The 18,558-nt window shown below is 36.5% G+C and overlaps 1 protein-coding gene across 1 annotated transcript in view; it reads right to left on the bottom strand.

Annotated features, from left to right (window-relative positions):
* GRPR (gastrin releasing peptide receptor) overlaps positions 1-8,564 on the bottom strand; it is a 46,376-nt gene extending 37,812 nt beyond the window's left edge. The window contains exon 1 of the mRNA XM_044666954.1: positions 8,149-8,564. Within this exon, the coding sequence (XP_044522889.1) occupies positions 8,149-8,564 (416 nt within the window). The remainder of the gene's footprint in view (positions 1-8,148) is intronic.
* Positions 8,565-18,558: the final 9,994 nt, after the last annotated feature.

Consider the following 18,558-nt stretch of genomic DNA (forward strand, 5'->3'; position numbering starts at 1 on the left):
GATAGAAAGTTGGATAGAATTTACATTCCCATGAACTAATTTAGTCATGAGTGAATCAAAAAATACATATCAAGTGTTTGTAATATATTGAAAAATGTGTTGGATACCATGGAAAATAAAGAAGAAATATGAGTCATGTATTCAAGAAGCTTGCAATCTGGCTGGAAAATGAATATGTTAAGATATTGCATAAAGTATAGGAATATACAACTTTGCATAGTTCTCACTTACTTACCATATTATCTATGCTATGGTAAGTACTAACTTAGCACTTAATTAGTTGAAAAATTATACTTAAGAGAAAAGAGATATGTAAAATAAATTTGTAGTTCACAGTGTTTGGTGTCTGTAGAAGTACTGGATGGGACTAGAGAGAGTTAAAAGGCCATCTGGTCCAACTCCCTCACTTTATAAATGAGGAAACTAAGGCCAAGGGAGATCGAGTTCATAACCCAAAGTCACACAGGAAGCTGTCAGAGGTAAGATATGAACACAGATCTTCTGACTAGAACCAGTGCTCTTTCCATTATGTTCCATAATTTCTGTGATATATTAAGTGTAGTTGTATGACTCTATTTAAGGCTTAGGAGAAAGCATCTGCTTAAACTCCTGAGAGTTAAGTTGAAAAGAAACCATGGATCTGACAAATAATAAAGTTTATTTATGTGTTTTTAAAATATCATGAGCCAGATTCTCCAAGTGTGTGTATTTTTGTCTGGGTGCGAGAATAAAAGGTTTTTAAGCCTTGTTAACTCTTTTAAGGGCAATACTCATAGACTCTGTCCTTGGAGTACCGACAAGTAATCAGTGTTGGTCCAAGTGTGCTTATACTACTGATGGAAATACTTAGCGTGCAAGGATTTTTGCAAAATGTTTTGTACTTAATATGATCTCACCACCCACTCACACCTCAGTCCTTGAAAATCTGCTTTTCCTCTACATCGCAGTATTAAAACTTGTCTCTCTGTAATTCTCCAGTAGATAAATGATGAAAGAAAATGAATAGACCATCCTCAAAAGGAAAAAAAATAAACAAACTATTAACATGCATATTAAAATGTGCTCCAAATGATTAATAACTAGAGAAATTTAATTGAATTGATTTAATTAAAACAAAAGAAATTTTAAAAACCCTTTCCATATCTCATCCATCAGATTAGATGAGGAAAACATTAAAAAAGCGGTCAATGAGAGGGTAGTAGATAGGGAGAGGGTAGCCTGTGGGAAGACTAGTACATTTGTGTGCCATTGGCTTAGTTGTAAATTTGTTCAGAATTTGACCATTCTGGAAAAGAATTTTAGGAAAATGCTTCAAAAGTCACTGATATAGGTAAACCTTTTAATGAAGCAATTCCAGTACTAGGCCTATATACCAAAGCAATCAAATGAAGAAAAAAAGGATGTAGATGTTCAAAAATATTTATAGCAGAAGTGGGTGCCCATTGACTCGGGAATAGCTGAACAAATTATGTTATATAAATGAAATGAACTATTATTGCTCCAAAGAAATGGCGAAAGGGATGACTTCAAAGAAAACTGGGAGGACTTGAATGAACTGGTAATGAGTTAAGTTAGAAGAAGCAGGAAAACAATTTATGTAATCACATTTTAAAGAAAAATATCTTTTGAAGACTCAAGGACTTTGATCATTGCAATGACTTCAGAGAACTGATGATAAAAATCTTCCACCCATCTCCTGATAGAGAAGTGATGAACTCAAGTTTCAGGACAAGGCATATGTTTGTTTTATGGATGTGATTATTATGGAATTTATTTTGCTTGACAATGTTTCTTGGTTACAAAAGCTGTCTTTTTTTTTATTAATGGAGGGACATTTAGAGGGATAAAAAGAGGAATATCAATAGTCCCCCAAAAAAGAAAAAAAAGAGGATCATTGAAGCAATTAAAAGAAAATGTGTAGAAGAGAACAAAAGAATGTTCAGAAGGAAACACAACCAGGACAGTTTTGAAAATAACAGGTTGAAATTATTACATGCTTAAAAAAAAGGCAAACAGTATAATATAAACATGTTTTCACATATAATCCTTTTTCATATTTTATTTTGTATATAGGAATATTTAATTTTTATGTCTAAGTGCATAATTTAAAAAGGAGAAAGAAATGGCTCTCTCAAAAGCCACCAGTGATCTTATTTTTGAATCCAAAGGTCTTTTTTTCATGCCTCGTGTTAGAAGTAAACTCTCCGAGAGTCAGTATTATTTCATTCTTTGCTTTATCTCTAGGATATCATATTGTATCCAATACAAAGTATGTCTTTAATAAATACTGGTTGATTGATTTTTGACCCCTTTTCCACTTTTAATGCTCTTGACAGTCCCCTTGGAGTTTTGAATACTCTCTGCTTGGCTTTTAAGACCCAACTCTGTTGGGCTTCGTTTTTCCATTCTTCCTCTCTCATAGTAATGTTGATATTTTTCCCCCAAGGCCCTATTCTTGGTTCATTCTTCTGTACAAACTTTCTACCTTCATAAGCTCATTTACTCCTATGGCTTCAACCATATTCAATCCAATATGTGGTTGACTCCCAAATATCCAGTTCTGACCTTTCTACAAAGACCTGTATCTAAAACTGCCATCTTCAAATGGAGCAACTTAGACTTAACATGTCCAAAATTAAATTATTTCCCCTTGCAAAGTTAATATCATCTTTTCTTTTTTTATTTCTGACACTAGTCATTCAGTCATCCATTTCCCCAATCTCTATGGTCTATATACTATTATACTATATATATATATATATATATATATATATATATACATACAAACAAACAAATATTATGCTACTATACCCCAGAAAGATTAAAGAAAAAGGAAAATGACCCATAAATACAAAAAAGTTTATGGCAGCTCTTTTTGTAGTGGCAAAGAATTGTAAACTAAGGGGATATTCATGAATTGAGGAATGGATGAACAAATCATGGCATATGATTGTGATGGAATATTATTTTGTTGTAAGAAATGGCAGAGGAATTCTTTCAGAAAAACTTTGGAAGACTTGTGTGAACTGATGCAAAATGAAATGACCAGACTCTGGAGAATCTACATGATAACAGAGATCTTATAAAGATTGTCAACCATCAAAGACTTAGAAACTCTGATCAAATGAAAAAAAGGAATAATGAACTGGAGGAATTCCATATAAACTGGAATGACCTCAGGGAATTGATGCAGAGTGAAAGGAGCAGAACCAGGAGAACATTGTACCAAGAGACAGATACGTTATGGCACAATCGAATGTAATGGACTTCTCTACTAGCAGCAATGCAAAGATCCAGGACAATTCTGAGGGATTTATGAGAAAGAACATTATCCACATCCAGAGAAAGAACTGTGGGAGTAGAAACACAGAAGAAAAACAACTGCGTGTTCACATGGTTCAATGGGAATATGATTAGGGACATAGACTCTTAATGCTCACTCTATTGCAAATATTAATAATATGCAAATAGGTCTTGATCAATGACACATAAAACCCAGTGGAATTGCTTGTTGGCTATAGGAGGGAGTGGGAGGAGGGGAGAGAAAGAACATGAATCATGTAACCATGGAAAAATATTCTAAATTAATTAAACTTAAAAAAAAGAAACTCTGATCAACATAATGACCTACCATAATTCCAAAGAACTCATGATAAAAAATGCTATCCACCTCCAGAAAGAGAACTGATATACTGAATATAAATTGAAGCTTATTTTCTTTATTTTTTTTATATTAGTAATGCAGAAATGTGTTTTACACGACTATACAATGGGTTTTGATTTTCTTGCCTTCCTAATGAATGAGCAAGGAGAATGGTGAAGGAGAGAATTTGGAACTGAAAACAAATAAAATTGAACTGAAAAAATATATTTACAAAACAGGCCTCCTGTTTCATGTGTTCTTCCACTCCAGTAGCCTTTAAGGTATTGCCAGAATAATCATGCTGATAAACAAATCTATTCCTCTACAAATTATACAAATCTAATCTAATCTTTCAATAGCTTCATATTCCCTACAAAACAAAATTCACTATTAATCAACCAACACGCATTTATTAAGGACCTACTATGTGCCAGGTACTGTACAAAGAATAGAAAAAAATTAAGCAGTCCCTTCACTTAAGCAGCTTATGTTATATTAAAAAAGACAAATATGTAGGTATAAAAGATAGCTACAAGATAATTAGTTTGAGATTCTGGGCTTTACTTAATCTAAAGCCCCTTTATCTGTTTCACTTTGCCACCTACTATTTCGCTTGATATATTTTATATTCCAGGAAAATTTAACTATTCCCTGCATATGTCCCATGTATTTCAGCCTTAGCACCTTTGCTTATGCTTTTTCAGATTCTTAGAATATTTTCTACTCCATTTCCATCTGTTAAAATCTGAATTGCCCTTTAAAGCTAGCTTAAGTGCATCCTTTAACAAACCTCCTCGTGATCCTTCCAGTTAGCCACGGTACCTTTCCTTTTTGGTCTTACGTAGAACTTGGTTAATACCTCCCATATTTATCAAAATCCCTTAGCAGAGTGCTAGATTTGGAATCAGGAAAACCTAAACTCAAATTGTAATCAGATACTTTTTTAGGTATATAATCCTAGCTAAGTTGATTAACTTTTCTCAGCCTCAGTTTCCTCAAGTGTAAAGTAGGGATACTAATAGCTATCTATCTCAGAGTTGTTCTGAGGGCCAAATGAGATTATCTAAGTAATATACTTTGCAAATATTTGTATCATATTTACCTAATTAGATTGTGTTTCCTGAAGGCAGGGACCATTTGTAGTTCAAAAACTATTTTATTCAATATCTTATAAAATTTTATTCTATAAAATCTTTGTTTCTTCCTTCTCCTTACCACTGTATTTTGCAGATATTAGTCACTAACTAAACATTGGCTGAAGTTGATATTTTTGAAGGTTACATCAATATATCCTCAGAGTCTCATTTATGGTGCTGACCTCATTCATGTGATGCATACTGCAGGCAGCCCAAATGATTTTAAATATTAGGAGAATCCCAGGAAGACAAGGAACTCAACTTTAAAACTCTTTTTCTAGATTTAAGTTCTTAGCTTTGGTAAGATTTAAAAATCTAATACAACTACTTCACATGATGGCTTTAAAAAAAATCAGTCATTGCCCACAAAGCCTCTTGATATGTCAGGTAGTTTAATAATCAATGAACATACAATAACAGAAATGAAACATTATCTGTCCTCAGAGAGCTTACATTCTAACAGGGGAAGATGACATATATATATATACACAGACACGTATATGTATATACATATAAAAAATACAATAGAATTTGTTGGGGGATGGTAGCAACCGATGAGATCATTTTAAAGACTTCCTGTAGGATGTGGCATATGAATAGAGCTTTGGAGGAAACTAAGAATTCTAGGAAATGGATATCATGCAAATTAATAGAAAAAGCACTGGCCCAAAAAGTTTGAAGACGCAAATCCTAATTTTTAAACTATCACTTTCTGTCTGGGTGAAGAAGTTATTTAACTAGACATATGTTTAGAAGGTACTGAGGCTTTTGTAAGGATGGATGTGATATGCCCCATTAAGAAGTGCTAATCAAGGGGGAGGCAGTTAGGTGGCCCAGTGGATTAAGAGTCAAGCTTAGAGATGGGGGTTCCTGGGTTCAAATCTGACCTCAAACAGTTCCTAGCTGTGTGACCCTGGGCAAGTCACTTAACCTTGTTTGCCTGAATTTCTTCATCTGTAAAATAAGCCAGAAGAAGGAAATGAGAAACCACCTCAATTATCTTTGCTGAGAAAACCCCAAATGGGGTGATGAATTCAGAAACCACTGAACAATAAATTCCTTTATGTCTGTTTCTGAACTTGAGAGTACACCCAGAGGCTCATGGTATATTGTAATAGACATGTTAGTGATAGTCTTAGCAGTTAACTATATTGAGTTTTCCCCCAAATTTTTAAGACTGAGGGAACCATTTACATACTGGCAGAGCTGAGCTTCTTCCTTAGGCACACATGGAGGGGGAGTTGGGTGTGCTAGCACACTTAGGCACACCTCACACTCTCTATAAACCTAGAACGTCTTCCCCTTCTTGACCCCAAGATTCATTTGCCAAGATCTTTCATTTCTGCTGATGACAAAGTTTGCCAAGCTTTGAAACCCTGGGGATCAGCTCAGTGCAGCTGCGTTTTCTATTCTCATTCCCTCCCTTCTCCTGGGTTTTACACAACAAACAACGAATGAGTAAAAAAGACAGCTGCACCATTTCCCTGCCCAAACAGGTGGCAAAGTCTCTTCTTCCCCTCTATGGGGCTAATTATCTCATCCTTGAAGGCTCTCAGCTTTACACACCACAGACTTTGCAGGGGAATTGAAAGTAGTTTTCTGCTATGGCCTCGAAAGTACAAGTTCTCCATGCTCAGTAGTGTATGTGCAAAGGGGAATGGTCTGAATAAATAAAACCCTGTCCTAAAAGGGAAAATCTCAGAACCTTGTTTCTTTTCCTCTATTCGTTGTTCAGTCTTTAAAACTGTTCTTTATACTAAGCAGCCTGTTTCAGGCAGCATTGTCCATACCTTTCCCCAGACACATAACATTCTCTCATTTATACAGAATGCCACAGAGCCAGATCACAGATTCAGATCCAAATTAGGTTGCAAAATTTGAACCCAGAACCACATGTAGGGTAATGTGCCACATTTTTTTCTAATAGAAAACCACGAAATGAGTCATCTCTCCTTTTACCTTTTTTTCCCCCTGCAATGTATTAAACTTTGTTAATAGCAGAATCATTGAGATTTGATTTGGAGGTAAAATTAGAAGGCATTTCCCAGAAACCTCATATCAATATTTCTTTTAACTTGGACCAGGCCTAATATTTTGGACCTAGGCCTAATATTTTGAAAAAATAAGATTTCAGACAACTGAAACTATGAGAAGCCTTGTTGCCACTCTCTATAGATTGGTCAGAGTCTGTTAAGTCATTTAAATAAGAATACATCTGAATATTATGGATATATTTTCTAACCTGTTTCTTAAAGCAACTCTCTCAACTATATTGATTAGGTGCTCAATAAATATTTGTAATATGAATACCAATTCCAAAGGAATTCCAGTGGGGAGAAATAGTTCAGATATGCAACTTTCCTCTGAAGGATGCACCATGCTGAACCAAATTCCAAAGGCAATATAGACATAGGAATACTTTGATAAATCTAATAAAATTAGTTATACCTAACAAGGACATAGTTAGGTAATGCTGTGGATAGAGCACTGGGTCTGGTATTGGGAGGTCTGAGTTCAAATCCAGCCTCGGACACTTACTGGCTGGGTGACTCTGAGCAAGTCCCTTAATCTCTATTTGCCTCAATTTCTCATCTGTAAAATGGGGACATATAGAAGAAGAAAATGGCAAATCACTCCAGTATCTTTGCCAAGAAAATCCCATTGACTTTGTCCATGGCGTCACATAATATTGGACATGGTTAAAAGACTGAACAACAAAAACAAGACACAGGATTCAAACTTGAATGTTCCTTTTTCAAAAATTCAACCTGTATAAGGTTTCACTACTGAGATATTTTTCCATGTAGCAGATCTCACTATGCAAACTGTTCAGTCTGCTGAAACTCACACTGGAATTCAGCCATGAGAAAAAGTCAAGCTGTCCGGGAGAAATGAATTCAAAGATATGTAGTTTATCTCTGCTCTTAGCTCTGTCTCAAAGTGTATATTAGAAAAGAAAGGACATAAAACCAACTCCTTGGGGAATTTTGTCTAAAAGGCAAACTTTGTCAGATTTTATTTGTTTTCTCTTAGAAACTTAGAGAAGGAGAGAGATTAAAAGGAATGAGATGGAAAAAATGTGACAGTTCAACCCACTGTTAAATGTCCAGCCCTTGGACCTATCTCAGATGTCCCCTGGGAAGACAGGGTTTTTACCTTATTCCTCCCCTCATTCCAATACTTACTTTTTCTTTTGGAAATTTCTTTTCAAGAAACTTCCACAAGCAAACCCTAAAGAGACAACCCAATTGCCAATGAGCCCAAACTCCAGGAAGATTGAGTCTGAACTCAGGAAAGTCGAAATTACAGAGGTGAGGGCAGTTAGCAAAAGCACCCAAGTCAAAATTCCATTTTCAAAAGGATACTTACCTGTCTGCAGAGAGGGCTGTGAGTGTGAAGACTGATACCCCAACTGAAGTCAGCTGGATGAAGGGGATCAGTTTACAGCCAATCCTGCCAAAAAGCCACCTGTCTGCCAGGTACCTGCTAGCATCCACAGGGGCACATGTGATGAGCAGAAGTAAGTCTCCCAAAGCCAGGCTGGAAATGAACAAATTGGGCACATTTCTCATGGATTTGACTGTGCAAAAGATCTTGATCAGGGTAATATTGCCAATCAGTCCTATCAGAATGACAAACCCATACACAGCTGGGATGATATACAGGTATCCTGGGGAGGACCAGTCATCCCCCAGAGGGAAGTTTTCACTGTGATTAGAGCTATTGCAACTAATAAAGTTGTCTTCTTCCAAATCCATAGAAAAGCATTCCTTCAGTACCATCATTTAAACTCGTGCCACCCAAGAGTGCCCTTAGATATTCTTAGGAAGAAAGTGTTGTAGTACAGCTGCTGGATGGAAGAGGGGCTAAGTTTTATGTTGGGCAATTTATCTTCTTTAATAAAAACATCACTAGGCAGGAGTCCTCACATATCATGGCATTTGAGATATGCCAGCCAGGCTTTTGATCTTGAAACAGTTCCGTTCTTCAGATTCATCTAACCGAGCAAATCAATCTGTAAGTTTGTCCAAAAAAAAATTCTAAAGAAATCCCAGGACAGGAAAAAAAGAGAGAAAGAGGAAGAACATGCTCAGAATTCAGTCTGGTTAGTTTACCTTCTCTGCACTCTATTCCAGGCTAGGCACTAGCCTGAGGTTGCTTGACTACAATTTGCCAGAACTTTTGACTGCTGCTTTCATTCCCCGTCTCTTCTTGTATTTAAAAAAAAAGGCAGGTTTAAAGTGAGGGAAAGAAACTGCTCTTTGAAAGCCTCCGATCCCATAGGCAGGAGAGACTACACGTGACAGCTCTCACCAGCAAGACTGCTCTGTAGAACAATTGGAAAGGAACTGTGGGCTACTTCTAGACTAGAGAATGCCAGCCACCTACTGGACAATTTCATCACTGCCCAATCCACTGTCCCTTTCCAAAGAAGCATTAGCTCTGTGGAGAGAAATGAAACAGATCTCCTTTCTAATTTGTCTTTTATAATAACAGAAGTACCTTTAGCCTCTAATTCAGCATGTTTTACATACGGTCAGTACTTAATATGTGTTGACTGCCCAGGAAATGGTCTAAGATTTTTCAGAATCTATAGAAATCTCCTCTAGTTACAAAGAAGGAAATTCTCTTTCTTTATAATCAGATGCCTGACCTGGGAACCAGGTATAATCTTAAGAGCAAAAAGCTCACAGTTCTAAAGGGTTTTTCATTTCACTAAAGTGCTTTTCTTATACTATCCCTGTGAGGTAGGTAGTTACAATTGTTATTATCCCTGTTTTATAAATGGGAAAACTGAGGACCAGAGAGTCTAAGAGACTTGGTCATTGTCTCAAGTGTTAGCACAGAAGTGCTTGATGCCAATGGCAGGGTTCAACCACACACTATATTGTCTCCTAAAAACAGGTTAATCTATTCTAGCTTGACAAGTATATTATTAATTAGCCCTTTCGTCAGTGATTTATGCACATGAATGGATTGCAGTGCACTGTTTCAATCTTCAGAATTTGTGCAGGACAAACAATCCCTTGAGGTTTTCCAGCAGCTCATCAATTATTGCTAGGTTCGTGTTAAAGGATTTCTATGGAAAACCTTATCTTCCAGCATCTTGAATTAAAGGCAACCCTAGAAGAAGCAAGTCCTTGGATATTGTTCCTCTGATATTCCTAAAAGGAGAAATGTGTCTATTAAGAAAGCACAGAAAGTATTGTCCTGAGAATTTCCAACATGACACTATAAACACTCAGGCCACGGTCTTGTTGCTCAAATACCCAGAACAAAATCAACAGCTGTTGCCTGCTACGTGAGTACATATCACTTGCTTGCACTATAGGATTGACGCCTCAGTGGCAATAGTCGTCATCAATATTATTGAGCACCTTCAGAAAGGATAAGGGGGAGGGAGAATGCACAATTAGACACAATCACTCCTTGCATAATGATGGTGATGTGTCAGATCCTGGCAAGGTCAAACATATACACACACCCTCCCAGGTGTTTGTTCAGCACACTACTGGATGGTGACCCTTATGTGCCTTCAATTTAGATATAGAATAGAAAATACGTAAGCAAATGCTTACTATTATCGAACCCTTTGGTTTCTGAAGAGGAAAAACTAGTCTGACATCATTCTTTCTCCTGCTCCATGTTGCTTTTGCTGCTGTTTTGATGAGTGGCTCAGCCATCTCCATCTCTTTAGACAACTGAACTTCGTAGTGAATTCAAAGTCAAAAACTGTGATTTTTTGCATGAAAACTATGGAGTAAAGTGTGAAGAAGAGGCGGAGAGAAGAATCACAGAGTCATTGATTTAGAAGTAGAGCCACCTGGGATGTAGTTTGATTTACAGATGAAGAAGCAGAAGATTAGAGATGTTAAATGTTATGTTCAAGGTGACACAGGTAGGGACAGAATCAGGATTAAAACCTGGGTCTTTTGACTTCAAAGCCAGTGATTTTCCCAAGGCATCACCAAAGTAAGTAGAGGAAAGACATTTCTCAACAAACAACAAAATCATTTCAAACTTCATTTCCAGGTAGACCATCAAGATAACTACTGGATTGTGAGATTTTATTATTCATATATTATATTAATTCTTATATATTAGGGAAATGGCTGTGTATTCCTTGTGTCTAAGACCTGGATCAGATGTACCATCTTGTCTGTTATTTTTTGCATTTTCTTTGTCCTTGGAAATCCCAAAGAATGTCTTCCTCTTTAATATAATTTGGCTAATAAATGAAGGAGACAAGGGTGCTTTTCCTGTGGAACTGTGAAATATCACCTTTCAGTTTGGGGAAAGGCAGAGGGTCTGATGGACTACTTTCAAATAGTATCACCAATTGAAGATAGCTTTTGGATGTTTGAGGGATAAGCTGAATAATGAGTTTCCTAAAATGTATATATGCACCAGGGTTAGGGATTTTTGCTTGTTTTATGATGATCAAGAGAGTCATTTGACCATAATTAGGCTGTCTTGATTGTTCAATTAATAAATTATTTTAAAATTAGGAAAAATCAGTCTCTCAGGATAATCAAAACAGTACTAAAAATAAAGTATAAGAAAAAGTCCCTGTCCTAAAAGTGGCTTTCAGTCAAATTGAAATGGATATATATATATATATATATATATGTGTGTGTGTGTGTGTGTGTGTGTGTGTGTGTGTGTATACACACACACACAGAGAAAAGTTAACTGATAAACCAGACTTTTGTTGTTGAATCATTTCAGTTGTGTCTGACTCTTTGTGATCCCATATGGGGTGTTCTTGGCAAAGGTACTAGTGTGGCTTGCCATTTCCCCCTCCAGTTCATTACAGATGAGGAAACTGAGGCAAACAGGGTTAACTGACTTGCCCAGAGTCACACAGTAAGGAAGTACATGAGGCCAGATTTGATAAACCAGGCAGTAAATGACTAATGAATGAGATATACTTAGAGGAGTTCAGAGGTGGGAGAAATGATTATGATTGAACAAGGCATGGAACAGCTTCAGGGAATTCAAGGGAACAAGGCATAGGAAGCTTGAAAAATAAATAGCATTCAGTTAGTTTTCTCTTTGTAGCTAGGAGGGACAAAGCAGGTAACCTGAGTTCTAATCTAGCCTCTCAACTTTATTATCTGTATAACCCTGAACAAATCAACTTAACTTTTGTCTGTCTCAATTTCTTCAACTGTTAAATGGGGATAATAATACTATATCTCTCTCAGGGTTCTTGTGAAGATCCAATAATAATATTTGGAAAGCCTTTAACACAGTGCCTGGCACATTGAAGGCACTTAATAAATGTTTGTTTCCATCTATCCTAGCAGAAGCCTCTGTGATATCTTTAATGAAGTATCATGGTATGTGTGTGTGGTAGAGGGAATGTCTGTCCTTTTCCCTATTCTGCAAAACATTTTTATCAAGGCCTTCTATGAAAATATAAATTTTATGCTTGTCAATCTTGCATAAATTTGGAAGTAATTAAGAAATAGTAAATGTATTAAAAAAAAGTAAAATTGGAAGTAATAATATAATAGGGGTCTGAAAAGATTGTACATTAATGCAAATAAATGTAAAGTCCTAAACTTAGATTTTAAAAAATCACTATATGGGAATAGGATAGAATTCAGTTCATCTGATAAAATCTGAAGTTTTGTGGAACTGTAAGTCCACATGTGACAGCATTATAGTCTGGTGGTCACAGAAACTAAGGTGCTAATGCTACATGTAACCTACAAGTGAAGTATACAAGCTAGAGAACTCATCTAAGAATTAACCAATAGAGTACTGAGACTTCCTGGTTAAGATGACAGCAGAGTAAAAAGCAGCTGGTTAACCTTTCCTAACCGAAACATATAGAACTCCTCAAGAAGTCATAAAAACGAACCCAGAGGAACAAAGGGACCCCACAACAGGGCGCAGCATTAGAGGTACTTGGAATTGGGGCATTTCCATGCTATAAAGGGGTGAAACAGCTCTCACTAAAATGCGAGCTGAGCAACCCCCTCCCCCACTCCATACCACCTACAGTGTCAAAGCCAGCGCACAAGAGTTAGAGCAAGTTTGGGGCATGCATTAAGTCCTTGGAAGCTACCTGGGGTCACCAGGGTCTGCTCCTGAGAGCAGCAAGACTTAAGACCCCAAGAAGCTAAAGAATGTTTGTGGACTTTGAATGCAGACCCTGAACACAGGCATGAGTGTGCACAGACACAAGTGCAGACACAGATCCTGAGCACAGGTGAAGACTCAAATCCTGAGTGCAGGCATGGATCTTGAGTGGGGACCCAGTGCAGAGGGGTGCACAACTGTGGAAGCAGCACCCTAAGACTGTTAAAGGAGCCTCGGACAAAGGAACAAGCAAAGGGACCACCAGGAGGCTTGATAGTGAGAAAAACTAGACCTGAGACCTCAGGAGCCTAAAAAGTGCAGACAGACCCTGAGTGTGAGGATAAACCTGAGAGGGTGCAAGGCTAACAATGGCAAGCAAGAGTCAAGAACCCCAAAAGAGAAAGATCATCAGGAAGAAATCTGTAACACTCAACAACTTTTAGACAGATAAAATCCAGACAACAGAGCAAACAGCAGAGGAGAACAAAGAAGTAATCATATCAAAACCTTCCCAAACTAATGAAAACTGGCCACAAACTATTGAAGAGTTCAAATCTGAGAGGATGGGAAAGATGGAAGAGATTTGGCAAGAGAAGTGGGAAATAGCTAAAAAGGAAATTAACAGGTTAGAAGACAGAAACTCCCAATTGGAGAAAGATACCCAAAAATCAAATGAAGTAGTAAGCAAATTGGAAACTAAAATCTGGCAAAAGAATAACAGTTTAAAAGGCAGAATTTCACTATTGGAAAGTGAGGCAAGTAAATCAAAGACCAGAAATGACCAGATTGAAAAGGAAAACCAAAAGATGATAGCCTAAAACCAGTCATTAAAGGCTAGAATTGAGCAATTAGAAGCAAATGATCTCTCAAGACAGCAAGAACAAATAAAACAAAGTCAAAAGACTGATAAAATAGAAGGAAACATGAAATATCTCAATGAGAAAGTGACAGACCAAGAAAACAGGTCGAGAAGAGACAATCTGAAAATCATTAGTCTTCCTGAAAAACCAGAAATTAATAGAAATTTGAATTCCATACTAAAAGAAATTATTCAGCAAAATTGCCCTGAATTTCTAAAATAAGAGGGCAATATAGACATTGAAAGGATCCATAGATCACCCTCTACACTAGACCCAGAAAAGACAACCACCGGGAATATAATAGCCAAATTCAAGAGCTTCCAAGTAAAAGAAAAAATTTTACAAGAAGCCAGAAAGAGACCATTCAGATATCAAAGAGCAACAATCAGGATCACACAGGATCTGTCAGCCTCCACACTGAAAGACCACAAGGCTTGGAATATGATATTCAGAAAGAAAAGAGAATTGGGTCTACAACCAAGAATCACCTACCCATCAAAACTAACTATATACTTCCAGGGGAAAGTATGGGCATTTAACAAAATTGAAGATTTCCAAGTATTTGCAAAGAAAAGACCAGGACTAAATGGAAAGTTTGATATCCAACCACAAAAATCAAAAGAAACATGAAAAGGTGAATAAGAAACAGAGGGGAAAGAAAGAAAACTCGTATTTTTTAAATTTGCCTCTTTAACGGCTTCAATATGATCTATTATTTGTATTCCTATGTGGAGAAATGTTATGTATAATTCTCTGTAAGGAACTCTATTCACTATTATAATATTCACTATTATAGCAACCAGAAGAATAATTCATAGGGAGATGATAGGATACTAAATGGTCTAAGATGACATGGGACGGTGGGAAAGAGGGGGGGAATAGTAGGGGACACCAAGAAAAATCCGAATAAATAAAAAAATAGGATATTCTATTACACACAAAGAGGGCATGGGAAGGGGAGGGGATAAATACTATTATAAGAAGGAGAGGAAGAGACCATTAAGAGGTAATAATCAAACCTTACTCTCAGTGTAATCAACCTGGAGAGGGAAGAGTAGCTTTATTATCCATTCGGATAAAAAACTCTATCTAACCCTACTGAGAAAGTGAGAAGGGATAAACCAAAGGGAGCAGGGGAATGGGGAGGTCAAAAAAGGGAGGGGAGAAGAAGGGGGAGGGAATTCACTAGGCCTTTAAAAAAGAAAAAGAGGGAAATAACAAGGGAGGGGGCAGAAAGGGAAGTCAATCAAGGGAGGGGATAAAGGATACCAGCTCAAAGCAAACCACTGGTTTAAAAGAAAATAGTGTAAGAAGAGGGGTGGGTCTAGGGGAGGATACAAAAATGTCAGTGAATGCACAACTAACAATTGTAACTCTGAATGTGAATGGGATGAACTCGCTCATAAAATGGAAGCTAATAGCAGAGTGGATCAGAAACCAAAATCCTGCCATATGTTGTCTACAAGAAACACATATGAGGTGGGTAGACACACACAAGTTTAAGGTTAAGGGCTTGAGCAAAATCTTTAGGGTATCAAATGAAAAAAAGAAGGCAGAAGTGGCTATTATGATCTCTGACAAAGCCAAAGTAAAAATAGATATGATTAAAAAAGACAGGGAAGGTCATTACATCCTGATTAAAGGCAGTATAAACAATGAGGAAATAACACTGCTCAATATGTACCCACAAAGTGGCATAGCATCCAAATTCATAAAGGAGAAAATGTCAGAGCTCAAGAAGGAAATAGACAGTAAAACTATAATAGTGGGAGATCTAAATATTCCTCTTTCAGATCTAAATAAATCAAACCAAAAAATAAATAAGAAAGAGGTAAAAGAGGTGAATGAAGTCCTAGAAAAATTAGATTTAATAGATATGTGGAGAAAAATAAATAGGGACAAAAAGGAATACACCCTCTTTTCAGCTGCACATGGTACATTCACAAAGATTGACCATGTGATAGGACATAGAATCATTGCAAACAAATACAAAAGAGCAGAAATAATAAATGTAACCTTCTCAGATCATAATGCAATAAAAATAATAATTAGTAAGGGCACCTGGACAGGCAAAGCAAAAACTAATTGGAAATTAAAAATATGATTCTCCAAAACCAGCTAGTCAAAGAAGAAATCATAGAAACAATCAACAATTTCATGGAAGAGAATGACAATGATGAGACATCCTACCAAACTCTGTGGGATGCGGCCAAGGCAGTACTCAGGGGGAAATTTATATCCTTGTGTGCATATATTAACAAATTAAGGAGGGCAGAGATTAATGAATTGGGTATGCAACTCAAAAAATTAGAAAACGAACAAATTAAAAACCCTCAGATGAAAACTAAATTAGAAATACTAAAAATTAAGGGAGAAATTAATAAAATCAAAAGTAAAAGAACTATTGAATTAGTAAATAAGACTAGAAGTTGGTATTTTGAAAAAACAGATAAAATAGACAAAGTATTGGTCAATCTAATAAGAAAAAGGAAAGAAGAAAATCAAATTGACAGTATCAAAGATGAAAAGGGAGACCTCACCTCTAATGAAGGGGAAATTAAGGCAATCATTAAGAACAATTTCACCCAATTATATGGCAACAAATATAACAATTTAGGAGATATGGATGAATATCTACAAAAATATAAACTGCCTAGATTAACAGCAGAAGAAATAGAATACCTAAATAATCCCATATCAGAAATAGAAATTGAACAAGCCATCGAAGAACTCCCTAAGAAAAATTCACCAGGACCTGATGGATTCACAAGTGAATTCTATCAGACAGTCAAAGACCAACTATTCCCAATACTATGCAAACTATTTGATATGATAAGCAAAGAAGGAGTCCTACCAAATTCCTTTTATGAAACAAATATGGTACTGATCCCAAAACCAGGTAGACCAAAAACAGAGAAAGAAAACTATAGATCAACTCCCTAATGAACATAGATGCAAAAATCTTAAATAGAATATTAGCAAAGAGACTCCAGCAAGTAATTAAGAAGATCATCCATCATGATCAGGTGGGATTTATACCAGGAATGCAAGGATGGATGGTTCAACATTAGGAAAACCATCCACATAATTGACCATATCAACAGTTTAACAAACAAAAATCACATGATTATCTCAATAGATGCTGAAAAGGCCTTTGACAAAATACAGCATCCATTCCTGTTGAAAACATTGAAAAGTATAGGAATAGAAGGACCCTTCCTAAAAATAATAAACAGTATATACCTAAAACCATCAACAAGCATTATATGCAATGGGGATAAATTAGAAGCCTTCCCAATATGATAAGGAGTGAAACAAGAATGCCCATTATCACCTCTATTATTCAACATAGTACTAGAAACACTAGCAGTAGCAATTAGAGAAGAAAAAGAAATTGAAGGTATCAAAATAGGCAATGAGGAGACTAAGCTATCACTCTTTGCAGATGATATGATAGTATACTTAAAAAATCCTAGAGAATCAACTAAGAAGCTTGTAGAAATAATCAACAACTTTAGCAAAGTTGCAGGATACAAAATAAATGCACATAAATCATCAGCATTTCTATATATTTCCAACACATCACAGCAGCAAGAGGTAGAAAGAGAAACACCATTTAAAATCACCCAGGATAATATAAAATACTTAGGAATCTATCTACCAAAACAAACACAGCAATTATATGAAAACAACTACAAAACACTTTCCAAAAAAATAAAACTGGATTTCAACAATTGGAAAACCATTAATTGTTCATGGGTAGGATGAGCTAACATAATAAAAATGAACATTCTACCCAAATTAATTTACCTATTTAGCGCCATACCTATCAAATTACCAAAAAACTTCTTTACTGAATTAGGAAAAACTATAACAAAGTTCATTTGGAATAACAAAAGATCAAGAATATCAAGGGAAATAATGAAAAAAAATGTGAAGGAAGGGGGCCTAGCAGGACCAGATATTAAACTATATTATAAAGCAGCAGTCATCAAAACAATATGGTACTGCCGGGTTAAGATGGCGGCAGAGTAAAAAGCAACTCTTAACCTCTCCTGACTGAAACACACAAGACTCCTCAAGGGGACATAAAAACAAGTCCAGACGAATGGAGGAACCCCACAAAGGGTGCAGCGTGGAAGGTACGTGGAATTGGGACATTTCCATGCTATAAAGGGGTGAAACAGCTCTCACTAAATCGCAGGCTGAGCAGCCATCCCACCCTACCCCCTCAACACACACCACCTATAGTGCCAAAGCCAGCTAAAAAGAAATAGAGCAAGCTTGGGGCACCCATTGTTAATATTAAAAATGATAAAGGCTGATATAATAATAATTATTAGTATTTTAATTAAAGGCATGCTGATAGATAATTAGACCACACGCTTGTAAGCATTCAAAACTGCCGCCTCCATTTTGTTACCTCTCTCTTCCCGAGTCTGCTGGCCAAGAGACCACTCCCTCCTAACCCCGGAGATTATAAACTCTTCCCTTCGTCGATGTAGGCCTCCCCACGCCCAAAGAACCGGAAACGGAAACTCGTTGGACCACGGGAAATGTAGTTTGATACATTTCCCAAATTTCACTTTTACAATTCCCCGTGAGGTCCAGCAAAAAAAAAAAGGTTAGTCCTTTTTCTTCGCTGGACCTGTAAAAATAAACAACTTCTAAAATTTTCAGGAATTTGGGGATAAAAGAAATAGATGAACAAATGGTTAAAATTAGCTGCATTGACAAAAAACCAATTTGGGGGCAGTCCCCTATTGGTATAACAGTGTACAATTAAAACAATATATACAATTCAATTTCAACTCCCCATAGTTCAATC

Source organism: Gracilinanus agilis, chromosome 3 (assembly GCF_016433145.1).
Source record: "Gracilinanus agilis isolate LMUSP501 chromosome 3, AgileGrace, whole genome shotgun sequence".
NCBI classification, from domain to species: Eukaryota; Metazoa; Chordata; class Mammalia; order Didelphimorphia; family Didelphidae; genus Gracilinanus; species Gracilinanus agilis.